The 13150-nt window shown below is 41.7% G+C and overlaps 1 protein-coding gene across 1 annotated transcript in view; it reads right to left on the reverse strand.

Annotated features, from left to right (window-relative positions):
• Positions 1-7135, reverse strand: part of PTGES (prostaglandin E synthase) — a 49953-nt gene extending 42818 nt beyond the window's left edge. Inside the window, exon 1 of the mRNA XM_033961503.1 lies at positions 6965-7135. Coding sequence (XP_033817394.1) covers positions 6965-7072 — 108 coding nt within the window. The 5' untranslated portion in view covers positions 7073-7135. The remainder of the gene's footprint in view (positions 1-6964) is intronic.
• Between the last annotated feature and the right edge of the window lie 6015 nt (positions 7136-13150).

The following is a 13150-nucleotide window of genomic DNA, read 5'->3' on the forward strand; positions in this document are numbered from 1 at the left end:
ATTATTGGAACACTTGATGTAAGATTAAAAAATGATTAACATTTCTTCAAATCATATTTATTCTGACATCATTAAATATATCATTGGCCATTCTTTCCATTTCATTTTAGGATACATAGTTTATCCTAGAATGAATAATAATATATAACTGGTGTCCAAGATGCTCTATGTTAAATAACAACCCACGTTTGTCTCATAGTTGCAAACATTGATCATCTCTTCATCCAACAACAAATTTGTGGCCATTTTTTGTTTTATAATTCTTTATTCATTTTCACAAATTACATTAAGTGTTAATATTTTCATTCACAGTAACAATAAATACATCACTTATAAACAATCATTGGTATATTACATAGATTCTTATCCCTATCCCTCTCCCATCATAAAGAGTTCCACCAAAAGTTATAACTTAATCTCCTCCAGTCTTTCCAATTATATGTGATTTGTTGAATGACAACCCCTGTCATTATTAGTAATAATTTATTGTTATTCGCAGAAATCTGACTTTTTGCTCTCATATCCATACCAAATATCACAGTATCATAGGATAATGCCACTGGGTTTTCAAATAAATTATTAATGTGGTCCCAAAATGATTTCCAAAAATTCATAATATATGGGCAATGAAACAATAAATGATCTAAAGTTCCTGCTTCTAAATGACAATGCCATATTTTGAATCTGATAAACCGGATAGAGCTTTGAGCACTCGACTATTTTTGACCCCAGAAGAAGCCAGAGTGGCGAAACGGGTCCCGAGGGGCCGATAGTCTGAGCACAGCTGACAAGCGACTTGCTTAAAAAAGATAAGTGTCGCTTTATATGTGTTTGCATAGATAATAAGAGCAAACCATTAAGTTTTAGAAAAAAAGTTTTGAAAATCATTAAATAAGTTTTACAAGCATTGAAAAACAATTAAAAAATACGGTTTGAAGCCCGATGAAAGAAAAAGTGCCTACCTGTATTAGGTTGCTGTTGTTATCATTATCCAGCAAACACAGGTTACTGAGGGCTTCATTCCATGACCTAAGTTTATTCCAGTCCAGTTTTTGAATTTGACTTTCTGTGATTAAGGGACTGGTTACCATTTCTTTCCAGTAGTGAATAATTTTAGTCACCCATCTCCCTGTATGCCTCTTGTAAGGAGATGCGCATTTAGTTTGCTTTAAATCCAGAAGTACTTACCATTAATAAAACAGGGGCACTGGTCTCCTGAAGTAATAGCATGTATTTAATACGTACTTCCTGAGTGCAGTGTCAAGGCACTAGCATTGAACAGGTGCGCCAGTTTCCCCCAGGTCCAGTCCATTTCACCTATATTTCTAACTTTCCTCTTGATGGGGAATAGCAGTTTAGCATTGAGCGACATGTACTCAGTTAATCATAGTACAACCCCCCAAACCCCCCGTAATGCCGGCGCGATGTCTATTAAGTAAACTGGGGGTTCCCCCCCCACGCCCCCCATCAGAGCCCCTAAAATCTGTAATTTAGAGTGGCGCGGCGGCGCGCGCTACACTCAATTGTCAGTGCGCGCTTTTGTCTTTTGTGCCGTTGTCTATGAACCACTGAGTTGTCTTGCGCTGAGATGTCTTGCGCTGAGTTGTCTTGCACTCAGTTGCTGGCGAATTATCTTGCGTTCAGTTGCTGGCGCTGAGTTGTCTTGCGCTGAGTTGTCTTGCGCTGAGTTGTCCTGCGCTGAGTTGTCCTGCGCTGAGTTGTCTTGCACTAAGTTGTCTTGCGCTCAGTTGTCCTGCTCGTGCACATTTCGGAAAATAAGTTGCGCTCAATTGTCTTGCGCTCAAATGTCTCACGCTCGGTTGTCTTTGCGCTCACTTGTCTTAACACTCAATTGTTTTCCGCTCATTTGTCTTGCGCTCAGTTGTCTCGCACTCAGTTGTCTGCGCGATTTTGTCCGCGCGCAATTGTCTATGAACCGAGCAAGCCTGGTCTTTATTCAAGGACACGGTGAGTGAGGCGCAAAATCTGTATATCCCCAGATTTAGAAAAGGATGCAAAAAGAGCCGAACAATAGACTTGGCGTGGATAACTAAAGAAGTGAAGAAAGTGATAGGCGATAAGAAAAATTCATTCCGGAAATGGAAAAAAAGACAAAACCGGGGAGATCTGGAAAGAGCACAGGAAGCATCAAAAAGAATGTCACCGCGTGGTTAGAAGAGCAAAAAGAGAATATGAAGAGGCTAGCCAAGGAAGCACGAAATTTCAAACCGTTCTTCAGATATGTTAAAGGGAAGCAGCCGGCAAGGGAGGAAGTGGGACCGCTGGATGACGGAGATAGGAAAGGAGTGGTGAAGAAGGAAAAAGAAGTGGCGGATAGACTAAACATGTTCTTTTCGTCAGTATTTACAAAAGAGCACACATCCAATGTGCCAGAACCTGAAAAAAATCTTCAAAGGAGATCAAGCAGAAAAATTAACATCCATGGAGGTAAGCCTTGAAGATGTACATAAGCAGATAGATAGATTAAAAACCGACAAATCTCCGGGCCCAGATGGAATCCACCCTAGGGTATTGAAAGAACTAAAGGAGGAAATAGCGGAACTACTACAGCAGGTTTGCAATCTATCCCTGAAAACAGGCGTGATCCCGGATGATTGGAAGATAGCAAATGTTAAGCCCTTCTTTAAAAAAGGTTTGAGAGGGGACCTGAGGAAATACAGACCGGTAAGTTTGACTTCGGTTCCGGGGAAGATAGTGGAAGCGCTGATAAAAGACAGCATCGATGAGCTTCTAGAAAGGAATAAACTGATGAAAACAAGCCAACATGTCTTCTGCAAGGGAAGATCGTGCCTAACGAACTTATTGCACTTCTTCGAAGGAATTAACAAACAAACGGACAAAAGGGACATAAATAGACATCGTATACTTAGATTTCCAAAAAGTCTTTGACAAGGTACCCCATGAACGCCTACTATGGAAACTGAAGAACCATGGGGTGGAAGGAGATGTACATAGATGGATCAAAAATTGGTTGCGGGTAGGAAGCAAAGGGTAGGAGTGAAGGGCCACTACTCTGACTGGAGGAGGGTCACGAGTGGTGTTCCGCAGGGGTCGGTACTCAGACTGCTGCTGTTCAATGTATTTATAAATGATCTAGAAACAGGGACGAAGTGCGAAGTAATAAAATTCGTAGATGACACCAAACTATTTAGTGGAGTTGGGACTAAAGAGGACTATGAGGATTTACAAAGGGACCTGAATAAACTAGAAGAGTGGGCGAAGAGATGGCAGATGAAGTTTAATGTAGAGAAATGTAAAGTCTTGCATGTAGGAAACAGAAACCTGAAGTACAGCTATATGATGGGAGGGCTAGTAATGGGTGAAAGTACCCTAGAAAAGGACTTGGGGGTAATAGTGGACAAGACAATGAAGCCGTCGGCACAGTGCATAGCAACCTCTAAGAAGGCAAATAGAATGCTAGGTATTATCAAGAAAGGTATTACAACCAGAACGAAAGAAGTTATCCTGCCGTTGTATCGGGCGACGGTGTGCCCACATCTGGAGTACTGCATCCAATATTGGTCACCGTACTTTATGAAGGATATGGTGATACTTGAGAGGGTTCAGAAAAGAGCGGCGCAATTGATAAAAGACATGGAAAACCTTTAATATGCTGAAAGATTAGAGAAACTGGGGCTCTTTTCCCTGGAAAAGCGGAGGCTTAGAGGAGATATGATAGAGACTTAATTACAAGATCATGAAGGGTATAGAGAAAGTGGAGAGGGACAGATTCTTCAAACTTTCGAAAACTACAAGAACGAGAGGGCATTCCGAAAAATTAAGAGGGGACAGATTCAGAACCAATGCTAGGAAGTTCTTCTTCACCCAAAGGGTGGTGGACACCTGGAATGAGTTTCCAGAAGGTGTGATAGGACAGAGTACGGTATTGGGGTTCAAGAAGGGATTAGATGATTTCATGAATGAAAAGGGGATAGAAGGGTATAGACAGAGGATCCTAGACCTGATGGGCCGCTGCGGGAGTGGACTGCTGGGCATGATGGACCTCTGGTCTGACCCAGCAGAGGCAGTGCTTATGTTCTTAACTAAACTGTGTACTGATCCGATCCCGATCCATGCATGCAAATGAGGGTAATCAGCATGCAAAGCAGGAAGGACCCGATTCACTAAACTTTCTTCTGGCACACCAACTGGCTGGCCGATCAAAAAACTAGCGAATGGTGAGGGCCAGTCGCTTGTGCTAAAACCCTACTCTCTGCCCCAATTCTCCTGCTCTTGCTGCCCTGCTCTCTGCCCCGACTCACCTGCCCTTCCCCGCAGTGTGAATCCATGGTTTTAACCCGCGGGTTTAAAGCAAGTTAAAACCACAGGCTCGCAAAGTTAAAAAGTAAAAAAAATAGTTTAAAAAAAGTAAAAAAGCTCTGCCGGGCACGGAAGTCAAGGAAGTCAAGGAAGATGGTCTGCGCATGCTCAAGGATCGCTCTCCAGCGATCTGTGCGGTCTGAGGGGGGCATGCCAACGATCGCCTACATTTGCATGCAAGCCTTTAGTGAATTAGTCGGCCTGCATGCAATCAGACACAGATCTCAGATTAGTGAATCTAGCCCAAATTACCTTAAGTTCAAAGGCTCTGTACTATTTGTTGGAAGCAGGTACCCAGCAATTACCACTTTGGAAAGTTCATTACATATAAAAACTGTTTCACTTAGCACCTCCTATCGAGGTGCTAAGTAAATAGAAGCTAAAAAAAAAAAGTGACAGTGCAGGATAAGTACCATGGGCTAACTGGGCTGTGTAATAGAGAATGACAAGGGGACAAGTTTTTCCCCGTCCCCGCAGGAAGTCATTTTCCCATCCCATCTCCGAAAGTTCTTTTCCTGTCCCTGCCCCATTCCTACAAATTCTGTCCTCATCTGCACAAGCATCAAAACTCTAAAACCATAAGTGTTCGAGGCTTGTGCGATTAAGGAAGAGTTTACAGGAACGGGACAGGGACAGCAACAAAACTTATTGACAGTACCCTCAACCAAGGACCTATACTATACTAGAAATTTCATTTTTTTCTGTATTCGCACCCTCGCTCTGGAATGCAATGCCACTTTATCTCCACAACGAAAATTCCCTAAATAAATTTAAAACAAATCTTAAAACATTTATTTTTAAAGCTGCCTACCAATAAATGGACAAACAATAGCTTTTAAGAAGCGACATCCCCGTCTCCCTCTCGTTACTCCCTAGCCCTCTACCCCTCTTTTTTATTTTTATTTACACATTGTAATTAAAACTTCCCTATCCCCTAGTACCTTTTGTCTCTAATAAGTCTTAATTTGTCATATTTTAGTTTTACCCTCCTCTTATTTTATTTCATCTAAATCTTAAATTTTATTAGATTTTTCTAATGTTTAATATTGTAAACCGTCCAGATACATGGGATGGTCGGTATATCAAGCCATAAATAAACTTGAAACTTTATCTATAATTCATCATACTTGAACACGAGTCGATGGCACTTAACACAGTCTCTTAAGTGTTACTCAGGTGTCTCATTTATGGAATTTGCTACTGTTCTCAATTCATAATAAAATGAATTTCTAAAATAAATCCATGAAGTGTTGTAGAATTAAAATTACCATTAGTTTTTAATGTTTAATATCCAGTTTGATCTATCAGGTCAAGAAAGTATACAAAATTTGGTGGCTCTCAAAGCTTTCTTGTACTCACACTGTGGCCCTTTACATGGGAAAGGTTGGAGACCATTGCCCTATGACAAAAGGTGGTTAATGCTGGAATTTGCAACGCTAAGCAGCATGACCCTGCACTAAGGGCTCCTTTTACGAAGGTGTGCTAGCATTTTTAGCGCACGCACCAGATTAGCACACGCTAGCTGAAAATCTACTGCCTACTCAAAAGGAGGCAGTAGCGGCTAGCGCGCAGGGCAATTTAGCACGCACTATTCTGTGCATTAAGGCCCTAGCGTGCCTTTGTAAAAGGAGCCCTAAAAGTAGCAGTTAGCATATGCTAAATTGTGAGGTAACAGCTTTACACACCTCAGTAAAAGGGTCCCACAGTGAATTTTTCTGATGGTACATTTAACAGAAAAGATTTAGCACATCCATGCACTCTCCTCATTGTACCTACTCTAAGGCTTTGGATCTGAGGTATTTATGAAGTATATACATTTAGAGATTTCTTTTCCAGCTATTTACAAGTTCATTGTGTGTACTGTACAAAAACTGATGTTTATCAGTGTGTTGGTGTCTTACCAGGGGCCACTGAAAAGTTCTCAACCCAACCAAGAAGCGAATGAAGTGGAGCCTTGAAACGTACAAGTTATTCCACACTTTTCATTTCAAAAAGTGTCAAGGAAAGTGTGGAATAACTTGTACGTTTCTTGGCTCCACTTCATTCGCTTCTTGGTTGGGCTGAGAACTTTCAGCGGCCCCTCCTAGACATTGTTGCTTGGTACCTTTGTGTCATTGAAGAGTTAGAAACATAGAAACTTGATGGCAAATAAAGGCCAAATGGCCCATCTAGTCTGCCCATCCGCAGTAACCATTATCTCTTTCTCTCTCCATTTTTTACTCAACAAATACCTATTTTATGTTTTGTTTTGGGTTTTTGCATCAACATTTATTAGTTAAAATTTAAAATCAAAAGCCCTCCAGTCTTTGCAGTACTTAGTAATGTCTCTCTGCATGTCTTTAGTTCTCTGTCCCCCTCTTTGATCTGTCATTTTCCAGTAAAAGGAAGTGACCCAGCCTTAAACATGTATAAACTGTTTAATTTCCACATACAAACTGAAAATTGCATTTTCACTTCACCCCCAACCAAAACCCAAGTTCTTCCTCAGTAAACACTGATTTCTTGCCTTTTCTAAACATTTGCAGTGCTTCTCTGGCTCATCCTTGTGAAACATTTGCTTTCACTTAAAGTCCAAGTCTCTTTCTGAAAGTGAGAAAAAGCTGCTGAATCTGGGAGGGCTTACCTTCCTGCGGAGTCGTAGCTGCCCTGTCACAATGGCGATCAAGTACATTTTCAGGATTAAAAGAGTACCATACAGCATAAAGGATGAAAACACTTCATTCTCCAGCATTCTGAGATGAGATCTCACTCCAGCAGGCTGTAGACTGCCAGTGCCGGAGTGTTAGCTTAACTCAAGAGGGGAGGAGGGAGGAGGGGGAAGCAGGGGGGAGGAGGAGGGAGGAGAGTGTGTGGTTTGGAATGCAGAGAAGATTCAAGTTCTGAGACTCAGAAATTGTTCAGATTGGGTATATAAAGGATTAGGACTACACAAAACAGTGACAGAACAAATTCACACTAAAGAGCATACCTTAGACATTCAGTTCGGCAGAGAGGAGGATATAGGAGACTACACCCATCCTCTAAGAAAGTGCCATTGGCAGACCACCAGTTAATCAGCTTCAGAATAAATCAACCAGAAACCAGAAAACAATCAAACAAAATGGAACAAAACAAGAATGGAGAGAGGAATCAGACAGCAGCAAATTCAAAAGCAGACTTGAAACACACCTCATGGAAACCAAAATAACAGAGATCACAAACCTCACAGAACAGGTGAGACTCTGGGACGAGACACTGGATAAATCTGGAAACTCCACGAAAGCCCTATACCAGATAGCATATGATTTATTGGGGAAGAAAAAGAAAGAAATAACCACTACATGCTCCCTAACCAGCAAAGATTTCAGCAACTTTTTCACAGAGAAAATAAAGAAGCTACAGAAAGACAACAGCCTAAATAACAAATATATCAATGGTTAAACATACAATGGAAACAGAAGACATAATTGAAGAACTTGAACCAATCACTGAGATCCAGGTGAAGAAACTACTAACAAGGATAAAGCAAGGCCCATCATCCCTCAACACATGCCCTATACATCCGATAAGAAAATTTGAAGGTCCGGGACTCTCCTACGTCATGGGCAACATCTACAAATCACTACAGTTGGGACAAGTCCCACTTAAATGGCAACTCTCAGTCACCAAACCCGTTCTGAAAAATAAAGAAAAAGACCAAGACAATCTCTCCAACTACAGACCAGTAGCCAACCAACCTTGGATCTCTAAACTAATGGGCCAACTAGCCTGCCAACAAATATCAGATTTCCTAGAAAACAGGTCAAATTTGACCAGGCCTAATCGGGGTTCAGAAAACACCTGAGCACAGAAACCATGCTAGTAGCAGTACAGGACTCGGTTCTCAAATACCATGCTAAAGGAGAAGATGTGCTACTGGGATTCCTGGACCTCGCAGTAGCCTTCAACCTAGTTCAACACACACTACTAAAATCAAGATGCATGGCCCTGGGCCTCAAAGGAAATGTCTTGGTTTAGATAGAATCCTTTCTTACATAAAGTTTAACGGGGCTAGAATGGAAGGGGAATACAAGGAACTGGACACGGTCTGTGTCTGTGTATGGCCGTTTGGTGGAGGATGGGCAGGGGAGGGCTTCAATGGCTGGGAGGGTGTAGATGGGCTGGAGTAAGTCTTAACAGAGATTTCGGCAGTTGGAACCCAAGCACAGTACCGGGTAAAACTTTGGATTCTTGCCCAGAAATAGCTAAGAAGAAAAAATAAAAAAATTTAAATTGAATCAGGTTGGGCAGACTGGATGGACCATTCGGGTCTTTATCTGCCGTCATCTACTATGTTACTATGGAAAGAAACAGACAGAGGGGTACCACAGGGACCAGCCATGTCATCCATGCTCTTCAACATTTTCATCCAACCGCTGGGGAATTTCATCAGAAAAGTGGGATGGGAATACTACATCTAAGCAGACGACATCCAACTGATCATCCCACTAAAGAAATAAAATGTGAAAACTAAACAGAAGATTAAAACATGCCTGGGGAAAATTTTCAGATGGTTCCAAACAAATGAACTAGTAGCCAACAAGGAGAAAACAGAACTATTGCTAATTACCAAATGGGGAGGAAATAGCCCAAGATACCAACTAACATTGAACAGTAACACCATAAAATCTTCCATGGATGGGGCGAGAAACCGAGGAGTATGGTTGAACCCAAACCTAGACATGGCAACACAGATCAAACGTATCATGAAAAGCGCATATGGTAAACTCTACTGGGTCAGAGGACTCAAACCCTACCTCACCCGTCAAGCAATGTCCAACATAATAATAACCCTGGTGCTGTCAATCTTCGACTGCTATAACGCAATCCTACTGGGCATTCCAAAATACATAATTAAACAGATTCAAATGGTACAAAACGCAGCAGCAAGATTTCTGCTTGGAAAATCGAGGCAGCGAGTGCCACCCTGCTACTGAAAGAACTGCATTGACTCCCAATTGAAAGCAAGATCCTATTGCTGACACACAAAATCATTCATCTCTCTGAACCACAATATCTAACAGCCTGACTACATCAGCACACAACAACACGCACGAGCCAAAATCACCTGCTGGAAATTCCCTCCTTCAGAAACAAAGTACAAAAGCGTCAGGAAAAGATTGTTCTCAGTGATGACGCCAAGGTAGTGGAATGCCATCCCGAAGGAACTAAACCTAGAAAAGGATACCGGAAAGTTCAAGAAAGGGATAAAGACCATACTACTTTAGTCAATATAACAACGTAGAGGAGACAGTTGACTGGCCCCCACTCCCCCCCAATCAGGAACATTATAAGATGAACTCAATAGGGATATAAATAGACAAAGAGGAAGATAATATTTCAAAGATAAACATAAAACATGATACAGATACGTGTATATAGATTATATTTAATTGAATTGGCCAACCTCCTTAGGAGGTGTGTAAATATTGTGTACTTAGCTGCAATACTAAACTTAGTATTATATGTGAATATACATAGGACAATTGATTTGGTATAAACATATGCATATAAGTAGGATGATCGAGGTGCCGGTATTAATAACTCTGTATTGTAACACCACTATAGAAGCCCCTGTAACTCTGTATAGAGCCCATGTATTGTAACACCTCGTGGAAGCTCTTTGTAACTCTATGTTGAAACACCTCTAGAGAAACTCATGCAAAATGCTCTGAATTGATTCCCCAGTCATTAGTAACAGTATAGAAGCTCACAATAAACAGTGTGTGAGATTCCCACACCCATCCTTACTAAGGAGAAGTGCTGATACCCTTCCTCTGGAAATGTCTTCCCTGGAGCTGGTATTGAGGCCCAGATACTAAAAAAAAAAAATTGAGACACTTCGGGAAAAGGTATTGAGGGGCCATCTTGAGTCAAATGCTAAGAGCAGGGATTGGAAGATGGTTTACTGGTAAACTGATTTGTTTTATCAGATTCCTGCTAAGTCATGCTGGTGAGGCAGAATGAGATGCTTTAATCACCCCTGTACAGGAGAGTTTCAGAATATGATCACATAGATCCTGAGAGTCTGGTGACAACATGAGGGAGTTAGTCAATGTAAATATAATGCTCGAGTACCTGAGAAAACTCATGTAAACCGTTCTAAGCTCCCCTGGGAGAACGGTATAGAAAATTGAATAAATAAAAAATATAACATAAAATGTAAACGTTCACCTGCTTTGCCATTTAGAGCTGGTGAAATGCTCACAGTCCAGCTCTTACAAACTAGAGAGTGAGGAAGATTCACCCCCATTCCCTCCCTGTCCCTATAGTGACGCACTAAGCTAATAAGGGGTATGGAGGACCTCTCATATACTGACAGACTGAAAAGGCTAGGGCTTTTCTCCCTGGAAAAGCGGAGACTTAGAGGAGACATGATAGAAACCTTCAAGATCATGAAGGGCATAGAAAAAATAGACAGGGACAGATTTTTCAAATTAAGGGGATCAACAAGTACAAGGGGGCACTCAGAGAAATTGAAAGGGGAGAAGTTTAGAACAAACGCTAGGAAGTTCTTTTTCACACAGAGGGTGGTGGATACATGGAACGCGCTACCGGAGGATGTGATAAACAGGAGCACGCTACAGGGGTTCAAAGAAGCTTTGGATAGGTACTTGGAAGACAAAGGGATTGAGGGGTACAGATAAGAGTAGAGGTAGATTATAGGGATGGGATTAGAGGTAAGTTATAAAATTAATCAGGGATCACTGTTCAGGCACTAGGCCTGATGGGCCGCCGCGGGAGCGGACCGCTGAGCAAGATGGACCTCTGGTCTGACTCAGCGGGGGCAACTTCTTATTTTCTTATGTTTACTGTCCCCTCATTCTCCAAATCTGTTCTCACCATCCTCACAGTTTAAATTTTCTTCCCCGCGCTCAACTAGGCAGGAAAGCAACTGTGCTATTTGGGGATACAAATAAATGTAGACCTCAGCAGGTTGAATAAATCAAATATTTTGCCCTTTTTCACCCAGAAAGGACTTGGGATCTATCCTGAGTTGGGCCCTAGCTAAGTTCTTTCCTGCCTGGATCTGTGCCTGTTTGTGAGCGAGATCTGTGGGGGTCTCCAAACAGCTACCGATCCATAGAGCCCATGGGAAAGGAGTAATATGAGGATCCCGCAGACCCCACTCCACTTTTATTAAAGCCATGTGCTTTAGATCCATGAGATCCTTGTTTTACTTCCTCACATTGCTGCTGCTGCTGCTTGCTTCCTACCTTAACAGCCCTGGTGATCTAGTGCAGTGGCTTAGCCAGACAGCCAGTTTTGGGTGGGCCTGAGCCCAAAGTGGGTGAGCACAAAGTTTTCTCTCTGCCCTTGTAGCATATGATTAATTTTGCTGGATATAAGAATTATAAAAAGTAGTTTTTAAACTGAACTCTGAAAGAATCTGTCTTCCTCTGCTGTCAGCCAACTGAAAGTCTGAAACAAAAGAAGTTAAGGGCCCAAAAAGTGGATAACAAAGGAAGGCTGAGTTTCTACAGCAGAGTTAATTACCTCTGTTCTACAAGATATTCACAACAAAGAGACTGGAGTGGGACAAAAGACACATCAGCTACCGGCACCAGATACTGTCAGACAAGACCCTCTTGATTTTGACTTGATTCAATATCTGGTCAGTCAGGAAATGTGACCAGTTCAAACATGCATCCATCTCCAGACCCAGAAAAAACTGCTTAAACTATCCCTGAATGATGATTAGGCTACTATACACCACATGACCCTAGCTCCTATAGCCCATAAGAATTATAAAAATGAAGAGTCACATAAGCTCTTCCTCTTTTTCTTAGAACCTTTATCTGTCTCTGGACCTTCTCATCTTGCTGGATTTCTCATCTGCGTCTAAGACTCCAGGTTCTACTCCCAACCACACTGAAATGGAAAGCATCATCACCTCAAGCCACCCTCTGCAGATATGAATGACACAGGGACAAATTTTTCCCTGTCCCCCGCAGGAACTCAATTTCCCCATGAATTTTGTCCCTTTCCCTGCACCATTCCTGTAAGCTCTGCCTTAACCACATAAGCCTCAAACACTTATGATGAGGACAGAGCTTGCAGGAATGGGGCAGGGGCAGGGGCAGGCGCAGGAAAAGAACTTGCAGGGACGTGGCAGGAAAATGAGTTCCCGCAGGGATAGGGAAAAATTTATCCACATGCCATTCTCTATACAAGACCTCCTTCACCAGAAGTAGCAATAAGAAACACACCTTGGCCTTAATCAGAATGAGTTCCTACTAATCTAGCTTAATTAATCATTCAGCTTCTCTAATAATATTTATCTTGTGGCACGTTCCCCTTGTGTACGATCCCTAAAATTACTGCATTACCTGTATAGTATTATAAACCTGCTTTGTAAAATAAGATTCTAATTCTTCCTTAATGCTCCAATTTCCAGTGCTGGTTTATAGTACAGGTAGCACTATAGCAAACTAACATCAATATTTCACATTATACTCTCCCCCTTCCAACTCAAAATACTTTAGCTAATGAGGATCCCCAAGCTCCATCAGCTGAAAACTTCATCCAAAAAAGGCCCAAACTCCCTGGCACCCTACATATGCTTTGTTGTTGGTGGCTCAAGTATGCTGCCCCATATGCTCTGGCCACCTTCAAAATAATAATAATAATAATAATAACTTTATTCTTATATACCGCCAAAGCCATAGAAGTTCGAGGCGGTTTACAGCAAGAAGTGCTGGACAATCAGCGAAGAGGTTACAGTCAAAGTCAGCGAACAGGTTACAATCAAAGTCAGCAATACAATCTTACATAATGAAGGAATATGAGA

Source organism: Geotrypetes seraphini, chromosome 10 (genome assembly GCF_902459505.1).
Source record: "Geotrypetes seraphini chromosome 10, aGeoSer1.1, whole genome shotgun sequence".
Lineage (NCBI taxonomy): Eukaryota > Metazoa > Chordata > Amphibia > Gymnophiona > Dermophiidae > Geotrypetes > Geotrypetes seraphini.